Source organism: Ceratina calcarata, unplaced genomic scaffold (genome assembly GCF_001652005.2).
Source record: "Ceratina calcarata isolate Rehan_Ccalc_2016 unplaced genomic scaffold, ASM165200v1 scaffold54, whole genome shotgun sequence".
NCBI lineage: Eukaryota > Metazoa > Arthropoda > Insecta > Hymenoptera > Apidae > Ceratina > Ceratina calcarata.
This window is the reverse complement of record NW_017176565.1, coordinates 302,361-317,581: the sequence shown is the minus strand read 5'-3', so window position 1 is coordinate 317,581 and position 15,221 is coordinate 302,361. Positions and strand designations below refer to the sequence as shown.

General features: G+C 45.2%; 5 protein-coding genes across 7 annotated transcripts; 2 read left to right on the top strand and 3 right to left on the bottom strand.

The window, feature by feature from the left end:
• Positions 1-29: 29 nt before the first annotated feature.
• On the top strand, positions 30-1,579 carry MED4 (mediator complex subunit 4). Its single transcript, XM_018030876.2, has 4 exons — positions 30-364; positions 444-850; positions 931-1,053; positions 1,134-1,579. Exons 1-4 carry the CDS (start codon positions 294-296, stop codon positions 1,301-1,303), a joined length of 771 nt encoding a protein of 256 aa, XP_017886365.1. The 5' UTR covers positions 30-293; the 3' UTR covers positions 1,304-1,579.
• Positions 1,436-10,932, top strand: LOC108628748 (MORN repeat-containing protein 5). The gene is made up of 6 exons (XM_018030874.2): positions 1,436-1,520; positions 8,175-9,584; positions 10,002-10,188; positions 10,255-10,414; positions 10,473-10,657; positions 10,722-10,932. The coding sequence occupies exons 2-6, from the start codon at positions 9,458-9,460 to the stop codon at positions 10,906-10,908; spliced, it is 846 nt and encodes a 281-aa protein (XP_017886363.1). The 5' UTR covers positions 1,436-1,520; positions 8,175-9,457; the 3' UTR covers positions 10,909-10,932.
• Positions 1,734-8,150, bottom strand: LOC108628710 (putative threonine-rich GPI-anchored glycoprotein PJ4664.02). Of its 2 annotated transcripts, XM_026816731.1 has the most exons (5): positions 8,016-8,149; positions 7,105-7,274; positions 6,588-6,879; positions 2,630-6,397; positions 1,734-2,547 (listed from the first exon to the last, which is right to left on the bottom strand). In XM_026816731.1, the coding sequence occupies exons 2-5, from the start codon at positions 7,233-7,235 to the stop codon at positions 2,260-2,262; spliced, it is 4,479 nt and encodes a 1,492-aa protein (XP_026672532.1). In that variant the 5' UTR covers positions 7,236-7,274; positions 8,016-8,149; the 3' UTR covers positions 1,734-2,259. The 2 variants fall into 2 exon arrangements, with proteins under 2 accessions (XP_026672532.1, XP_017886294.2); XM_018030805.2 differs by having other exon boundaries at positions 7,105-8,150.
• A 37-nt stretch (positions 10,933-10,969) lies between the features above and the next one.
• Positions 10,970-15,010, bottom strand: LOC108628745 (NHL repeat-containing protein 2). Of its 2 annotated transcripts, none has more exons than XM_018030862.2 (9): positions 14,506-15,010; positions 13,414-13,580; positions 13,147-13,306; positions 12,636-13,057; positions 12,316-12,545; positions 11,985-12,234; positions 11,691-11,891; positions 11,499-11,612; positions 10,970-11,419 (listed from the first exon to the last, which is right to left on the bottom strand). In XM_018030862.2, exons 1-9 carry the CDS (start codon positions 14,666-14,668, stop codon positions 10,994-10,996), a joined length of 2,133 nt encoding a protein of 710 aa, XP_017886351.1. In that variant the 5' UTR covers positions 14,669-15,010; the 3' UTR covers positions 10,970-10,993. The 2 variants fall into 2 exon arrangements, with proteins under 2 accessions (XP_017886351.1, XP_017886352.1); XM_018030863.2 differs by having other exon boundaries at positions 11,985-12,210; positions 14,506-15,008.
• On the bottom strand, positions 13,578-14,508 carry LOC108628750 (DNA repair protein SWI5 homolog). The gene has a single exon (XM_018030881.2). It carries the CDS (start codon positions 14,083-14,085, stop codon positions 13,711-13,713), a length of 375 nt encoding a protein of 124 aa, XP_017886370.1. The 5' UTR covers positions 14,086-14,508; the 3' UTR covers positions 13,578-13,710.
• Positions 15,011-15,221: the final 211 nt, after the last annotated feature.

The window sequence follows — 15,221 nt, the reverse complement described above, 5'->3', positions numbered from 1 at the left end:
ACTTGCTGGCCCTCGCAATAGTCGCCGCGTGGTTTCCTGTCGATATTAACCAAACAACAAATCCGCTGCGTGAGGATACCTCGATCACCTTGATCCTTGATAAAACTCAAGAAGCACTGAACATTTCCTGATAGATGCTTTATGAACGAGTCTTCTTCGTACATATCATTTGCACGGAAATCACGAAATCCTGGAGATGAGTGTTCTCATTTTCTCTTGGATGTCGAAGGTTAGATGCTTGTGTACGATCGGTTGATTGGAAACAGTTTAGAAAAAGAACTTTGATAATTATCATGACATCATCCGGTAGAAGTACAAGAGAAGTTCTATTGTCTCTCATCGATGACATCGAACTGATAGCAAAGTAAACGAGTCTTCTTGAAGTTTTCTTGGTAATCTTATATCCATAATCTGTTTGTACATTATGTACTTGATTATTTTAGGGAGATGATTGAAAATACGATAGCTCAAAAACCCGTGAAGCTATCGAATGAAGAACATGCCCAATTAACTGAACTGTTAGTCAGTAAAGACAATGAATTAAAATCAACATTAAAACGAGCCGCAGAACAGGCAAAAATTAACTTGAAGATGGAAGCTTTGAGGGCAGAAGTTGATAGGCAAGATCAAGATATCCAACAGTTGCAGAGACAATTGAAGGAAGCAGAACAAATTTTAGCTACGGCAATTTATCAAGCAAAACAAAAGTTACAGTCTATAGCAAGAGCTAATAAGAGGCCTGTTCCATCCGAGGAATTGATCAAATATGCCCATAGAATAAGTGCATCCAATGCTATATGTGCCCCTCTAACTTGGCAACAAGGTGACCCCAGAAGGCCTTATCCTACTGGTAAATTTCTCACGTTTACACTTGTGGTCACAGAAACGATTGTGCAAAGGCTGGTTCGATTGATTCAATGATTTACGCAGATATCGAGATGAGATTGGGATACTTAGGAAGATTAAGCGATCTTCCTCTCAATGGACAGATGCCCGGTGCTCATCCTGGGATATCGTCAGATTTGCACAGAGCCGGCGGTCATCCGGTAGGTGGTAAGTTCTCCACCACCTATCATCTCGAAACATTTTTTATTCTTACTTTTAGCCGAATTTCTTTTTACAACGAATTGCAGAACCGCCTGTATCGCAAGCTAATCAATTCGCGTGGCATCCATCCGGCGAAATTCACATGTCTATGACTGGGCAAGGAAGTGTTGCCATGAACACTCATAAACAGGAAACGGAGGATGTCGAAGTTATGTCAACCGATTCGTCTAGCAGCTCGTCCAGCGACTCCCAGTGAACATCATTGCTTTATTACAAAATCGAATTACCTTTTATTTATGGCTTATGAACTACCGAGTGGTTAGCGCTTAGCTAATTGACTGCTAACGACTACATGTGACAAAGTACTCTACGGCCTAGTTGTGAAATTTCTGATACGTGCTGCGACATTGCGAGGACCAAGACGATTTTACAAGCACGCTCCGGTGTTTCTACAACTCGAATGTCCACCAAAGGTTCGTTAACATGTTTCTTTCATTTTACTTAAATATACGATACGAAATAGATGATATAAGGATGCATCTTTATTGTCGAATAGTACTACTAATAAAATTAACGAATATGTTACGCACGAGACGTTACAACAGAAAATGATTCTCACCGTCGCGTCGATTAGGTATGAGGCGGCGGGTACGTCAGGTGCATATATGCAAATAGAAACTGATTCGAGCAAATAGGCTGTGTGATCTTTATCGACTATATTCTACTACGTATTATCCCCCTAAATTGGTCGTTTCTAGTTTCTCGAAATGCGCCGAAGTGCATCTATCTCGAATAACAAAATTAACTACTCTATAGCAAGTGATATCGATCAGCTACAGCGGAACAAATTGCGATGTTCATTCACTTAGTTCGGAAACGTTCGTGAAGACATCTCGCGCAACAAAAGTCCATTCTTCGCTTGCTACGCGCGATTAAAATATGAATATCTCTCAATATTAAAGCTCTCTATTAATACCGTCCAAGTTTATAGGGTGGTACATGTACAGAAGTTTTAATTCTGCGACGTGCTCGATACGAAATAAATTTTGTTTCGCATGGCTCGTCGTCGTCGCCGATCTCTCGAAACAAGTTGTTCAAGAAGCGCGAACACGTACCACCCTCCTGTAAGGTAATAGTGGGCCGATAGTGAGAAACTTGCTCGATCCACTTCCGATACACGTCCAAGACGATATTTTTGTCTCTCGTCGTCTCTTACATTAACCTGGGATTAAAACGGCCCATGTGCAGTATGAAACCGGTTGGATTGTGTCGAACGAAGTATAGGAACGGCTGATCCAGTTTCAATCTAGGCCTGTCTTCGGATTTGTCAAGGTTTCTCGCCAACGCCGACGCTTCCTCGATCGACCTCGATATACTGTCGTCGAAACGTAATTTCTCGTCGTCTCGAGAATTTCGTAATGCGGGACTCGCGGGATATATTTCAACGTGGTGTCGTCCATTGGCGACGTACTCGTCACCGCACGTGCTAAATAGATTCATCTAAAACACAAACAGAAAAAGGTATTTATCGAATAACAAGTCTCGAAGGCAGGCACCAGTGCCTGTCGTGTTGTGTTCTTACCTGTAGAACGTCGGATAAAAATAATCGATTTCCGATACCGTTGATTCCTTTAAAGTCGGCTTGACTAGAAAACAACTGATCGAGGCCCATTCTTTTCAACGCAGCGGTAGCATTGATGACCGATCGATGACTAAATTTCGGTATCTGTAATTCGAGGCCTGTTCTCGGTATAAGCACTTTGAGGAGTTTGTCCCAAGCTCCATCCCGGAAAGCTGCCTTGACGAGCCTCTGCTCGAGACGGTCGAGAGTATCGCCGGGTGCAGCGTGGCCCTGTTGGCCAGGTAAAATGAATATCGTTGAAACGATCTTTTCTACTCCACCCACGGCGATCGCCGTGGCGTCTAGACTGGGTTCATAGCCGGCGAGGACGTTCGATCGCCAGACGGTAGCCGGAACGGGTACGAGTTTCCTCAGTCTGTGAGCGGACGACGAAACGGCGAAGTAGAGTTCGCCGTCTCGACCCGCGACGCTGGTCAGACTCGTGTTGCAATCCGTTTGGAAGACGTTTGCTGAGATGGCAGCCAACGGTGATCTCAGTGGTACCGCGTTACTCTTCACGAAGTCTTTTATCCTGCCACCGGTCTGCTTCCTGATCAATAGATTCGTCCGGCGACGAGCAAGATCGCTGATAGTCGCGAAATTCACTTCGGCGACCAGTCCTTCGTAGAATTGCTGCGCCTGCTCTTTGTAGAACGGCAGCAGCTTCCTCACTTTCGCTTTATCCGCGAACAACTCGCGGACGAACGCTGCGTTCGCTACGCCCTGGTTCCTGGAAAGGCTCACGGTGTCCGTCACGTTTTGAAAGATTAGATGAGGATTGAAAGTAGCCACGTTGTCGAGTCCGAGCAATTCGTTCATTTGCTCAGATGTAGAGCCGCGAGCACCGAGGAAGATCATTGCTAGCAAACTAGTCATACCGAACGGCGAAACGACCAGCGATCTCCCCATGCTCAGTCCTTTGTTCGCCGAGATCCAAAATCTGATCGCGATCTCATTGCAAAGTCTCGCGAAGTTAACGATATCGGTACTAGCGTTCCTCGTGCTAGTGTCCAGTCCGCCGATGCTTTGCGACGCGGCCAGAGAAACAGTCGATTCTTCTGCCTGCTCCGTTTGGGGAACCGTGCTCGTCGTTGTGCTCGCAGTTTGCGTGCTCATCGACGGAGACGAAGTCGTCGTTTGCTTCAACGATATTTGCTGCCATCCGTGATTCGAGATATCCGTGCCATTCGAGTCGTCGGTCGGTGGTACCGACGAAATTTCAGCACCAGCAATGGTTTCATTATTGCGAAACATTTCCGATGTCGTTGAGATTTCCATCGAAGCATTCGCACCGATATGGCTCTGATACTCGAGACTCGAATCTTTCGTCTTGTTCTCCGATTCATTCACCGTATTCGTCGCGGTCGTTACGCTTTGCGTCTCGTTGCCCTCCTTCGATTCTTTCGTAATGGAATTTAGAGCAGGCGTGGTTGCGTTCATCGAATACTTAATCTCCTCGTTTTCTGACGACGTCACTTTTGGTGGTTTGGTCACCTCGGTGATCGTAGCGGCAATTGTAGAAACGATTCCCTCGTGACCCGATTTCGTTTCGTTCAAGTTGGTCGCAGTCGTGCTCGAATTATCAACCACCTGCGGACGTTGCTCCTGTGCTTCTTTCGTTGCGTTCGACTTCTCTACACTCGCGGTCGTAAGAGATACATTTCCGTCGGTCGTTGTGCGATACGTGCTCTCTTCTATGCGCTCGGTCGTAGTACTTTCATCTTTCGATGCGATCCGCGAGGCATTCCTAGTCTCCCCGGGAGTTGGGTTCGTTTCAGAATCTATTCTCAATATGCTTTCCTCGACCTTCTGCAGCGGACTCGATGATAACGACGAATTGTTCACCGATTTATTCGCGTTACTCGAAACATTTTGTTCCACGGTTCTCAGTTCGGTTGCTTCCTCGGATTTTTCCGAGGTTGACGATGGTTTACTAACGGCTGACTCGTTGGTCAATGTAATTTCAAACAGAGTCGGTTCGGTGACTGTTATATTATTGGATAAAAGAGTTGCATTCGATGTCCCTAGCGTAGATTCAGAAACGATGGATACTTGGTCTTGTTCGTGATACGATTCGGTGGAACTTGTCGTTGGAGCGACAGACGCGTTTCTCACATCTGTCGCATTCATCTTTTCTACTTCTTTCTGCGATGGTTTATTGTCCTCTTTCGAAGGAAGTTCAGTTTTGATCGCCGGATCTTCTTGTCGAGTGTTATTTTCATTGTTCGTGATTAACGATGAGTTCGTTACGATTTTTGTCGAATTCAATTGTTCGGGAACCTGTGTCGTCTGCGTTTTGTTCAGACTGCTGAGGTCAAGACCGGCGATCAGCGAACTGGCCAAAGTGCTAGCCGAGAACTTTTCTAAATTGTTTGGAAGCACGAGCGACTCGGTAGCGGGTAAGTTCGCTTCCGTCGAAGCAGTTTCGAGCATACTTTCGATAATCGCGATCGGCGATGAATAATTGAAATTAGTGACGTTACTAATCGGTGTTTTTGTCTCGTTGAACAAGAACGTTGAATGGTTCTGGTTCGTTGCATCAGAAGAAAGAATGGCAACAGGTGTAGTAGGCATTTTTTCCTCTTCGCTCGATTCGATCGCCGAGGTCGATGATACCACCTTCTCTTCAATCGTTGATGCCGTAGACGTTACATTCTTCGTGTCATCCGTTTCTCGGTGAATCGTAGAAGACGCCGCCGTTCCAGTTGTCGCCGCTGGTGTAACATCGGAAACGTCGTTGTGTCTGTCCTCGGTTTCGCCGTGTGCGACCGTTTGGAATCGAATTTGCTCGTCGTCAGAAGGAAGAGAAACCGTGGAAACTTTTTCGGATACTTGATTGATTACGCTCGACAACGAATTTATTAACTCCGTAGACAGAGGTTTCATTAAAGGTTCTTCGCTCAGATTCGTAATCGCATCGGACACAATTGAACTCGCGTTATGTTTGTTTGCGCCCGTGAAAGCGGTCGTTGCAGTGGTGGTGGATGAATGAGTGGCGAACGGTTCGCTGGTAACGGAAGTTTCAACCTCGAGGGCGATCGACGGTGTTTGCGTTTTCACAGGAGTTTTGACATCATCTATCGTCGTGGAAATCGTCGGGTTCACTTCTACTTCCGTATCGGAAGTCTCGTTTTTATTAGTCACGCTGTCGTTATTACTTGTCATCGAAACGGAAGACGTAGGTAGAATGGCATCGATCGTCGTCCATTTGATCTCGCCAGCGACAGCAGCGGGGCTGCCGTTGTCTTCAGACACAGAGCCATTCTCGCGATTTGGATATTCGTCGGGCCGCGTCGTTCTATTAAATACGGTATTCTGAACGGTGTGCTGCTTAGTGGTTTGCTCGACGGTCCGCTCGGTCGTGATAACGGACACCGGTATCATTAATTTCTCCGTGGTGCTCGCGGTTTCTGACACTCGGATGGTCGACGAGGTCGCGTTTTGTTCCGCGTAGTATTTGGTAACGGCTTCAGGTTCGTCAGTTTCGTTCACGTCGAGTTTCGACGAATCCGAATTCTGAATGGCAACGGACACGGATAACGGGTCTGGAGTCGCCTCCTCGACCTTATTACCGTATTTGTCACCGGCCAAAATAGCGGGTAATATATTGCTCCATTCGACGTTCGCCTTCTCCGGAATCATCGGTTGCGAGGCGGCGGTTAACGAAGATAACGGTTTATCCATAGCACTTTTCAATACGTTTTGCACCTTCTCCACGACGTCCATCACCTGCGTGAAACGTTTCAAACTACATTTACATGCTAGCTCGTATCGCGTTGCTTCGCGGTGATAAGTAGATCGCGTATAGTGCGTTCGGTCCATGTATGCGTACAGTAGAAACGGGAGAGATTTTTAAAGAACGATAAAATTTTATTTTTCATCCACGATCTAGCGAAAAAATATTTGTATTCACACCGACCTTTTTTCCACCGCTTAGAATATCCTCAGCTTTTTGAGGCTCTTGAACCTCGCCGTTCGAATGGTCCGGGCCGCCACCCGCGATCAAAGTTTGAATCTCCTGCATGGTCATTTGCTTGGTGATCATTTCGCCCTTCTCGTTGTACGTGTAGAATTGAAATCCGTCGGGTTTCAACAGATTGGCGGGCGACGGAGGTAGCCGATGTAAATTGAGGCGAACCGGCCGCGTCGGCGAGCTCGGCGGCGACTTGTCTCTTTTCGCATCTCCAGTCTCCAGTATCGACGCGATCGCACTAGAATCACACGGATACACGATCATGTATTCAGATCTTTATCTGCTGTTGCTGCTACTAATAATTACAATCAAAGCGAAGTGCAACGTAAATTGCGAGCGGTTTCGAAATTATCCTCGGTTCTTTCGATCCGATCCACAGCGTTTCTAATTCCCACGCTTTCCTTTCAATGATCGATCACACGAATACGTATAGAAATTTTCCTATGATGTACGAAATACTGACCTAGACTCGTGACGACGTCTTGTCGTGGGTGACGGTCCGACGGCAGCGGTAGGCCAACCGGTAACGCTGAAAACGAGCCAAGTCCAAAGCACGAGTGCCGTGAATGCCGCGCGAAAATGTTTCAAAGACATGCCCGCGTTGATGTTTCTTCTCGTTTCCCGAATACCGATCTGAAAGCGACGATCGCAGGATGTACATATAAATGGTGCGAACGAGATCGTTGCCGCGTTCAAGGAAGCGTCGCTATTACTTATAAATGATACGTGCAAGAGAGTGTACACGCGTGTACCAGAAAATAGATCAAAGGAACCAAAGACGAGCGCTCGTTTTCTTTTCGGTGAACGACCCTTCGGTTCCTTGTTTGTTACCCCCATACGCCATACGGATCAACGCCTTAACGTGACGACCGGTTTTCCGTCGCGTTCTAAATCGCTGGGTAAACGCGAGCTCCGACTTGGACTTCTTGTCTTCTACTACTACTACTACTGCTACTGCTACTACTACTACTACTACTACTGGAGAACAGTACTGCTACTAGAGAATAAATTCTTCCAAAATAGAATTGTTTGATTTAACGAAACGAACGCAACGGTGAAATTGAAAACTGTCATGTTTAGAATAAAGATGAAGATGAAGATCGTCATCAGGATGATAATAATCGGGTCGGGGTAGCTGTTAGTGGCCGATCATGCTACTGATGACGCTCTCGATCTTGTTTCAAATTCAGATTGAAAAAGATCCTTTAAAAGTGTTTGTTTAATTATTACCAATCGATTAGCAGTCGTGTTATATCAAGTATCTCTGGATTCACGAGTAGCAAACTGAATCGAGATATCCGTTTAATATCTCGTGCACAAGAATTCCGAAAGAGCCCAGCCCGTAACAAGGGTTTTACGATCGGTTCTAACTACCTCGTCCCTCGTTAAGAGGCGATCGAGCTAATTATCCCTCGCGGTTGAACGATGCGCTAACGAGGACCCGGACGACTCTTCTTCTTCCTCACTTTCCACGCACGTATTTCTCCTCTTCTCTACCTTTCTTCTTATTCTTTCCTTCGTGTTCTCTGACAGCGCGCGCGGCGATCCTGCCCGATCCTGGCCTGGTCTCCGCTTCCCGTATTGCCTGCGCCCGATTCTACCGTCTCCTACCTTGGACGAGAGTGTACTGCTTGAATTCTTGAATCCTTGGCTAAGACGAGTGCATCGGACTGAGAAAGAAAAGTGATCAAAGAGGGGGGAGCATGGTCTTCGAACCAAAAGATGGAGAAAGGGTGAACCCGGTGAGTAGAGTAGAGATGTTGCTCCGAATGGTTCATGCGGAGGGGAAGACGTACGGATGCAAGTACACGGGACGGGATGAGAATCTATATCAAAAGGAAAGAGGAAAGGACGACGTGAGATTAAAGAGTCAGCGTAAAGTTACGCAGCTTAACGATGCGAGTCGAAGATCCAAAGGATCTGGATGTCACCCATTCCACGCGGACCCTATGGACCAGACCGGACTCTGTTGTGGTCTGATGCATACGTTCGAGGATAAAAGCCAGGAGCTCCTCCGAGCTCGGGATCGACTTACGAAATTCGTCTCGTTCGACATGAACGGGATATGGGTCAAGGGTACGTGAAACGATTTGGGCACAACGGATTAACGGTACATCGACCGAGCAGTAAAAATATCGTCGCGAACCTTCGGGATGAGCTATCTACGGACGTGCGACGTTCCGCGGAAATTCTATCGCTTTCGGTAACTCTTTTTCGTTTCATTCGCAGTTACTCGTACGCGAACGGTACGCGAGAGGTACAAAGCAAATATGTGTTTATTAATTTTAGTGCAGGTGCACACCTATACATGCATCTCGTCTCTACCTGTGGATTTACTATACGTCGAAGAACACGTAACGAGAACCGCTTAACGGTATTCGTTTGGTCTGCTGCTGTCTGCTTCCCTTTCCACTCTGTACTTCGACCGTTTTAAGAAATATTCGGTCGTGACTTGACCTGTCCAAGAATCGGACGAACAGCAGATGAAAGAAAGTGCGTCACGCGCGAATGCCACAGTGAATTAAATCTGTGTCGTTCTGTTTTACTTGAAAATTATAGGGTTTCCGAAAATATGTAGTACATACAATACTTTCTGAACGTTTTCCCAATTTTTCCCCTGGTGTTACGATCGATTCGATTCGAAACAATTGAAAACGATTCGTGAAAGACGGTCTTCTGTTCGAAATATTTCTCCCCCTGGCCTGCTCCTTTGCTCCGTTTATTTATTTTATGTATTTTACTTGGTCCCACTATATTTTCGTTCGTACTATACGATATTATTTGAATCGTATCACAATTATACGATCGAAGGAAAGATGAGCGTGCAGTTCAAGAACTTCCCACTTATCAACGATGAAACGCGTTTCATCGATGGAAGCGAATATAAGGGGACTTGGGATACGTTTGGCATGGATGGAATTGGGAAATTCACTCTGCCGCATAGTACGTTCAAGCGCATATATGAAAATAATAGAAAATGCAATTTGATAAAGAAATACCGATTCAAGTATACAAATTTAACATCAATAGTTTCTTCGAATTAAGAATGGCATTCTTCAATACTTTATGAAATTTCTATGTATGTGCATCACGCGTACGTACTAGTTTTTGAGCGCGACATTCAGCATTTCTCGCGCGTAAGTCGACACATACCGTTATACGACCACCATTTTCGTTACTGTTTCGTCTTCTACAGTTTGTACGCGTTTTTCATTTACCGATAGTTCGAGAATAAAATAAATACGCGCATCGTATAAAATGTTGTTCCTCTACTACTCAATCGTCATCTTCTTCGCTCTTCTTCGTCGTCGTCATCGTCGTCTGCTACTGTACTATTAAGTATTTGTTTACCCGTAACAGACACGATCTTCGAAGGAGAGTTCCGGCATGGTAAATTTCACGGTCATGGTAGCATGTACTGGCCTCGTGGACAAAGAGTGGACGGTATTTGGTCCCGCGGTAAATGCGAGGGCAAAGAATACGTTTTCAACGACAGTCTAAATTTTTCACAGCGCGATTGGAAATATTGCAAATTCCCCGATAGACGGTCAGCTGGATACATGAGAAAAAGAGGTTTCTAAAAGGCGTTTAACTCATTGGCATCTCGTTCTAGGTATTTTTTGTGTCACAAATATGGGTTGAGACCTGCTGGAGCAACGTTACGCAAGAACGATCCATACGAGTTAGCTGTTCCTCCGAGGTGTTACGATTCGGGTATCGGAATTTTCAATCCACGTACACGTTGTATCACGTCTTATCAAAACCCCAAAAAGGTTTGCACTCGAGATTGCATCGATCGACTCGAGATCTGTCCGATCTGAACGTTCGAAGGTGCTAGAGATACCGAGTACGGAACACGCTCGCTGGATAGTGAAGAATTGCCAAAAGGGTACGTCTCCACCGACCGGACATCGGAGGGAGCTGTACGAGAATTGGTTTTCTCCCGACTTCGACGAGAAGATTCTTTCGTCCCGATTACCGTTTACGAGTAATTCATTCGAGCCTTGGTGGCAAAGGTACGATTAACGCTGCGACTCGAGCGATCTCACTCGAGTCTACCTCAATCCAGATCAATTCAAGGTTGACCACATTTCGCCGAGATAATTCCTGGAAGGAAGAGAAACTGGAAGATCCTTGCTTATGCCTCGACGACGAGTCACCGAACGCTGACGAAAATATCATTGAACCGAAAGCTCCGATGGACAAGACACCGAGAGACGAAATCGTCGTTTCTCCAACTGTATCCTGTCGTCGTCACTCGAATTAAACCGGTTTTCAGAATCTTCGATTGGCGGCCGGTAGAAAGAGAAAGACAAACGGAAGGAAGATAAACGGTAATAAAAATGCATATATTATTTAACCACGAGCCGTTTCCTTTCCGTTACAACAGTGGAAGCATTTGATTTGCGATGTACACGAAACAGTACCAGCAACTTTTTTGGCAGACACTCGGTAGTTTTACAGGCGACAATGTTCAAAGTGATATGTACTTCGCTTATTCCATTGCCCTCGGGAATTTTTATCGATACCGGTGTTGCAAGCTCTCCGTTCGACACCGCACACGTCCATCCAGAATTGTCGCCGTTATTGGTCCCTGGCAAATCTTTCACGGTCCATTTTTGTGGCGCGTCCACGTTCAATTTTAACTCTGATTCAAAGAAAACCACATCGAACGTAATAGTCAGTTCACCGCCGTTTTCGCTGATCGTAGTATCAAAGAGATACGTGTTCCCAGAATCATTCTCAACTATTTCGGTCACAGGCACTTTTATTGGTAACTGAAGCATAAAAGATGAACGATTCGAATCTGACTTGACATCGATCGCATATTTGAGAAAAGTAAACTAAACGATTTACCGTGGCGATGCTTTTCTTTCTGATATCGATCACTTTAATAGCGTGGTTGTTAACGTCGGCGACGTATAAAAGATCTTTCTCTGGGCTAACAGCGATGCCGCTAGGTTCGTCGAACTGCACAGAACGTAGGATCTCCGTGACTAAACCGAAATCTACCGTGAACTGCAATATAAAGTCTGAAAGATAAGGTACCGAAAATTTCCCTGGTCCTGGTTTCCCATCACCGTACACAGTTTCACAGTACCCGGTAGCCGCATCTATCCGCTTTATCTTATGATTGTAAGTGTCGGCTACGTAAACAGCGTTGTCCTTCAAGTGCCACGCTACTCCCAAAGGATGCTGAAGCTTTGCCGTAAAGTTTGCACCGTCTGAGTCTCCGTAATCGTGCAGATCCTACGATCAACGCAAATCACCAAAAGTTGAAAAACTCCGAACATCAAAAATCCCTGAAGAACTAAACAACGATTCTCTACGTGTAGAACCTACCGCTGGATCTCTGTTAGCGCCACAAACGGCGGAAACTCTCCCATTTGTTAGATCTACGCGTCTGATCGAGCTGCTTTCGCTATCGGCGAAATACACAAGCTTTTTCTCCTGGACAACGACCAAACCAGACGGTTGGGCCAAACCAGCCGCATGAGGATAAGCGTTGTTACGATTTTCCTCTCTGCCACTGCCAACTATCGCAGCGCATGTACCAGCTTTGTATGTCCTGCGCAGTTTAAAAAACGATTGCCTACGAAAAGAGCTTTACTGTTCTCGTTGATCGAACGATCAACGAATGAATTTTAGACATCAAAATCATTTTTTACATTACCTATTTTTCCACCAAACGGTCTCTTCGAAGAAATATGCCCAAATCTGATGCGTGCCAGCGACTGCGATCAATAACACGGGCACGGTCCGTTTCTCGTGTTCGTATTCATAAACAGCAACGTCCCATGGCGAGGAGATAGCTTGCTCCGTACCAACTTTACCCCCGACGTAATCGTGGCCTTGAACACCGGTGCCAGTGATCGTGGTCACCGTCTTCTTTAACATGTCTATCTACAATTCAAGTTTTTCCGTATTATCTCAAACGTAGTCATTGGTATCGGTCTATATGGTCATACTTTTTTTTTCGAACTGCTGTGTTACCTTTCTGATGGCATGATTCTCATTGTCGGCAACGTAAATCGAATCGCCCAACGCGCATACACCCTGGGGTGCATTGAACTGCGCGTTCTCGTAGGCACCGTCTTTTAAACCCGGATTACAGCCACCGATAACGCATTCCACATTTCCCGACGTATCCGACACTAAAATTCTATTATTCCCAGTATCGGATACGATCAACCGTTCTCCTTGCTCGTTCCGAAATAGCTCCAACTTGCCAGGGAATAAGAGATCGGATCCGTTCCCAGCGACCGGTAACAAATGCCGCGCCAGTTGCAGAGGAATATCATTGTCGCGAATTTTTTTCAATGATTTAAAATATCTGAGCGCCACATCCACGTACAGTATCAACTCGTCTCTGTGCCCTTCTCCAACGAAAACAGCGAGCAGTTCACCACTGGGACCTGCAAGGCATACACCGTCCCGTTTTAGCAGATGGTTTTCGGCGTCGGACTCTCCATCAGGCCGCACAGGCGCGTTATTATGTACATACCTATCATTACCAATGTTGGCCAACAAGAAATTCCCAGGTTACGCCAAGTTGATAAAGTTGCATCGTTTACAACGGGATGGTTTATGTTATACCTCTGCACGGCTGACAACAATTTCTGCGATTCTCTCTCATTTGAGAACTTTGCACTATGCACTCCAACCTGGAAGAAAACAGAGATATTGAAATGTACTTATTCGGTCGACGCGCGTTTACTTCGAATCTGATCGGACATGCATATTTGAAAAAAGACAGTCCGCATATACTAACGACGACAAGACCATCCGTGATGGAAAATCGTTTTTCAAGAGCATCCAAGTCTGGCAAAATGTGCATACAGTTGATGCAACAATACGTAAAAAAATCCAAAATAATTATCTTTCCAGTTAGATGCCGATAGATGGATAATTCCTCTGTCACGTTGAACCATTCCAATCCTATTGCGTTTTAGATGTTGAGAAGGGAAACGACTCGGTTAAGAGAGAAAGATTCGAGTGAAAAGCCAAGGAATAAAATGAATGAATGAAAACAGCGTGTATGTATAAACTATAAAGGAGCACAATGAATTTAATTGTCTTGCACGGGTAAATCGTACTGCTCGTGCAGATCTTTGATTGTAGATTTATTTATCATAGCTATAGCTCCTAAAACCATTTGAGTGATATCTTTGATATCGTTGTACTCGTGTAACAAACTCATGGTTTCTTGAGTCGATCGAACTTCTGCCTCTTGGGCTTTCCAGTCGGACAATTGTCGGTCGAGAATTTTTTCTTGTTCCACTAGACGAAAATATTCGCGCGTCTCCTCTTCCGTGAGCAACGGATTTTCTTTAACATTACCGTCCGAACACGTTTGCCGACCCGAATTTGGTTCGTCGCTCGTCAAATTAACGCTCCTCCTATCCCGTTCATTCGATTTCCTAAATATCTTTCTCCGTAACATGAACGCTATCGCGTGCGCGGCGTACGTTGTACGGCGTCTTTTCTTAGCCAAAACCAGAAAGCCTTGTTCGAATTCTTATACGAAAATATGTAAGAATGAAAACGAAGAATTTTTGCAATGTAGCCAATCGCGATTCGGATTTCCGACCGCACGCAATTTAGACGAAATGCGTAAGTGCGATTATCTTGGAAATGTTTCGAAACTGGAGATCATGAATAATCGTCGAGTATCGCGATCAGTTTTCAGTTGTTGTTTACAGTGTTATCTTGCACTCTACTTACTGACTCTACCTATACCTGTCAATGGGTCGACTATATATGTTTAGGCTCGTAACGCATAGACAGAGTAATTTAGAAAAATTTAGAGGTAGCGATCTATGGCGTTCGAACAATAAAACGGTGTAAACTTGAGGTCGTTAACCTGCTTGAAAATCGGCGATCCTCGATCCTTTGTTCGAAAATTTCTTGATGTGCGCCAACACCAATTCTTCTTGTTTCTTTCTGTCACTATCGAGAGACTCCAAACTTCGACGTATTTCTATGCCGATCTGCGTTAATTCTTCTAAAGTGTATCGGACGTTCATAGCTAATTGTTTCTCTTAACACTTTTATGATATCAACGATTGAAAATACTCGAAGCAAAGACGATCGGGAAAGACGAAAAAGGTATTGGGAGGATTAGGAGTAGGACGTGAGGTAAATGTTGACGTAACATTGTTTTTAATAATGAGTGAGAAAGCGATTCTGACTGTAGACTTTGGCACACACACACGTACGCCTCGGCCTGATTCCATTTTCCGTTCGGCGGCGACGACGACGACGTGTCGAACAACGGGCGATTCGTTTGAAGATTTTCAGAAAAGATGGCACTGGCAGTCGAGCGAAGCAGCAAAAAGACGCGGTTCTTCCAGACTCCAACGCATGAATTTTGTTTCTATTATTATCAGATTATTTGAGATACATGACCAGCAATAGCAACAGAAACATGTTTAGGTATACATTTGGTTTTCATTTGATAAACAGTATAGTTATATTATTACGCGCGACGCAATGAATTTGCGCAAATCAGTGATTAATGAGCAGACCGATGGAATCGCAATCGAACTAAAAAGTACTCGTGTACGTATATTATACGGA

Excerpts from the sequence above, each read along its gene's own strand:
- MED4 (XM_018030876.2), top strand. The coding sequence starts at position 294 with ATGACATCATCCGGTAGAAGTACAAGAGAAGTTCTATTGTCTCTCATC. Across the intron at positions 851-930 it reads CAGAAGGCCTTATCCTACTG|ATATCGAGATGAGATTGGGA; the intron begins GTAAATTTCTCA and ends TGATTTACGCAG. Across the intron at positions 1,054-1,133 it reads CGGCGGTCATCCGGTAGGTG|AACCGCCTGTATCGCAAGCT; the intron begins GTAAGTTCTCCA and ends AACGAATTGCAG.
- LOC108628710 (XM_018030805.2), bottom strand. The coding sequence starts at position 7,478 with ATGGGGGTAACAAACAAGGAACCGAAGGGTCGTTCACCGAAAAGAAAA. Across the intron at positions 6,880-7,104 it reads AGACGTCGTCACGAGTCTAG|TGCGATCGCGTCGATACTGG; the intron begins GTCAGTATTTCG and ends GTGTGATTCTAG. Across the intron at positions 2,548-2,629 it reads TTTTATCCGACGTTCTACAG|ATGAATCTATTTAGCACGTG; the intron begins GTAAGAACACAA and ends TTTGTGTTTTAG.
- LOC108628748 (XM_018030874.2), top strand. The coding sequence starts at position 9,458 with ATGAGCGTGCAGTTCAAGAACTTCCCACTTATCAACGATGAAACGCGT. Across the intron at positions 10,415-10,472 it reads CTTATCAAAACCCCAAAAAG|GTGCTAGAGATACCGAGTAC; the intron begins GTTTGCACTCGA and ends GAACGTTCGAAG. Across the intron at positions 10,658-10,721 it reads TTCGAGCCTTGGTGGCAAAG|GTTGACCACATTTCGCCGAG; the intron begins GTACGATTAACG and ends GATCAATTCAAG.
- LOC108628750 (XM_018030881.2), bottom strand. The coding sequence starts at position 14,085 with ATGTTACGGAGAAAGATATTTAGGAAATCGAATGAACGGGATAGGAGG.
- LOC108628745 (XM_018030862.2), bottom strand. The coding sequence starts at position 14,668 with ATGAACGTCCGATACACTTTAGAAGAATTAACGCAGATCGGCATAGAA. Across the intron at positions 13,058-13,146 it reads GCCAACATTGGTAATGATAG|GTCCCAGTGGTGAACTGCTC; the intron begins GTATGTACATAA and ends TATGCCTTGCAG. Across the intron at positions 12,546-12,635 it reads AGAATCATGCCATCAGAAAG|ATAGACATGTTAAAGAAGAC; the intron begins GTAACACAGCAG and ends CTTGAATTGTAG.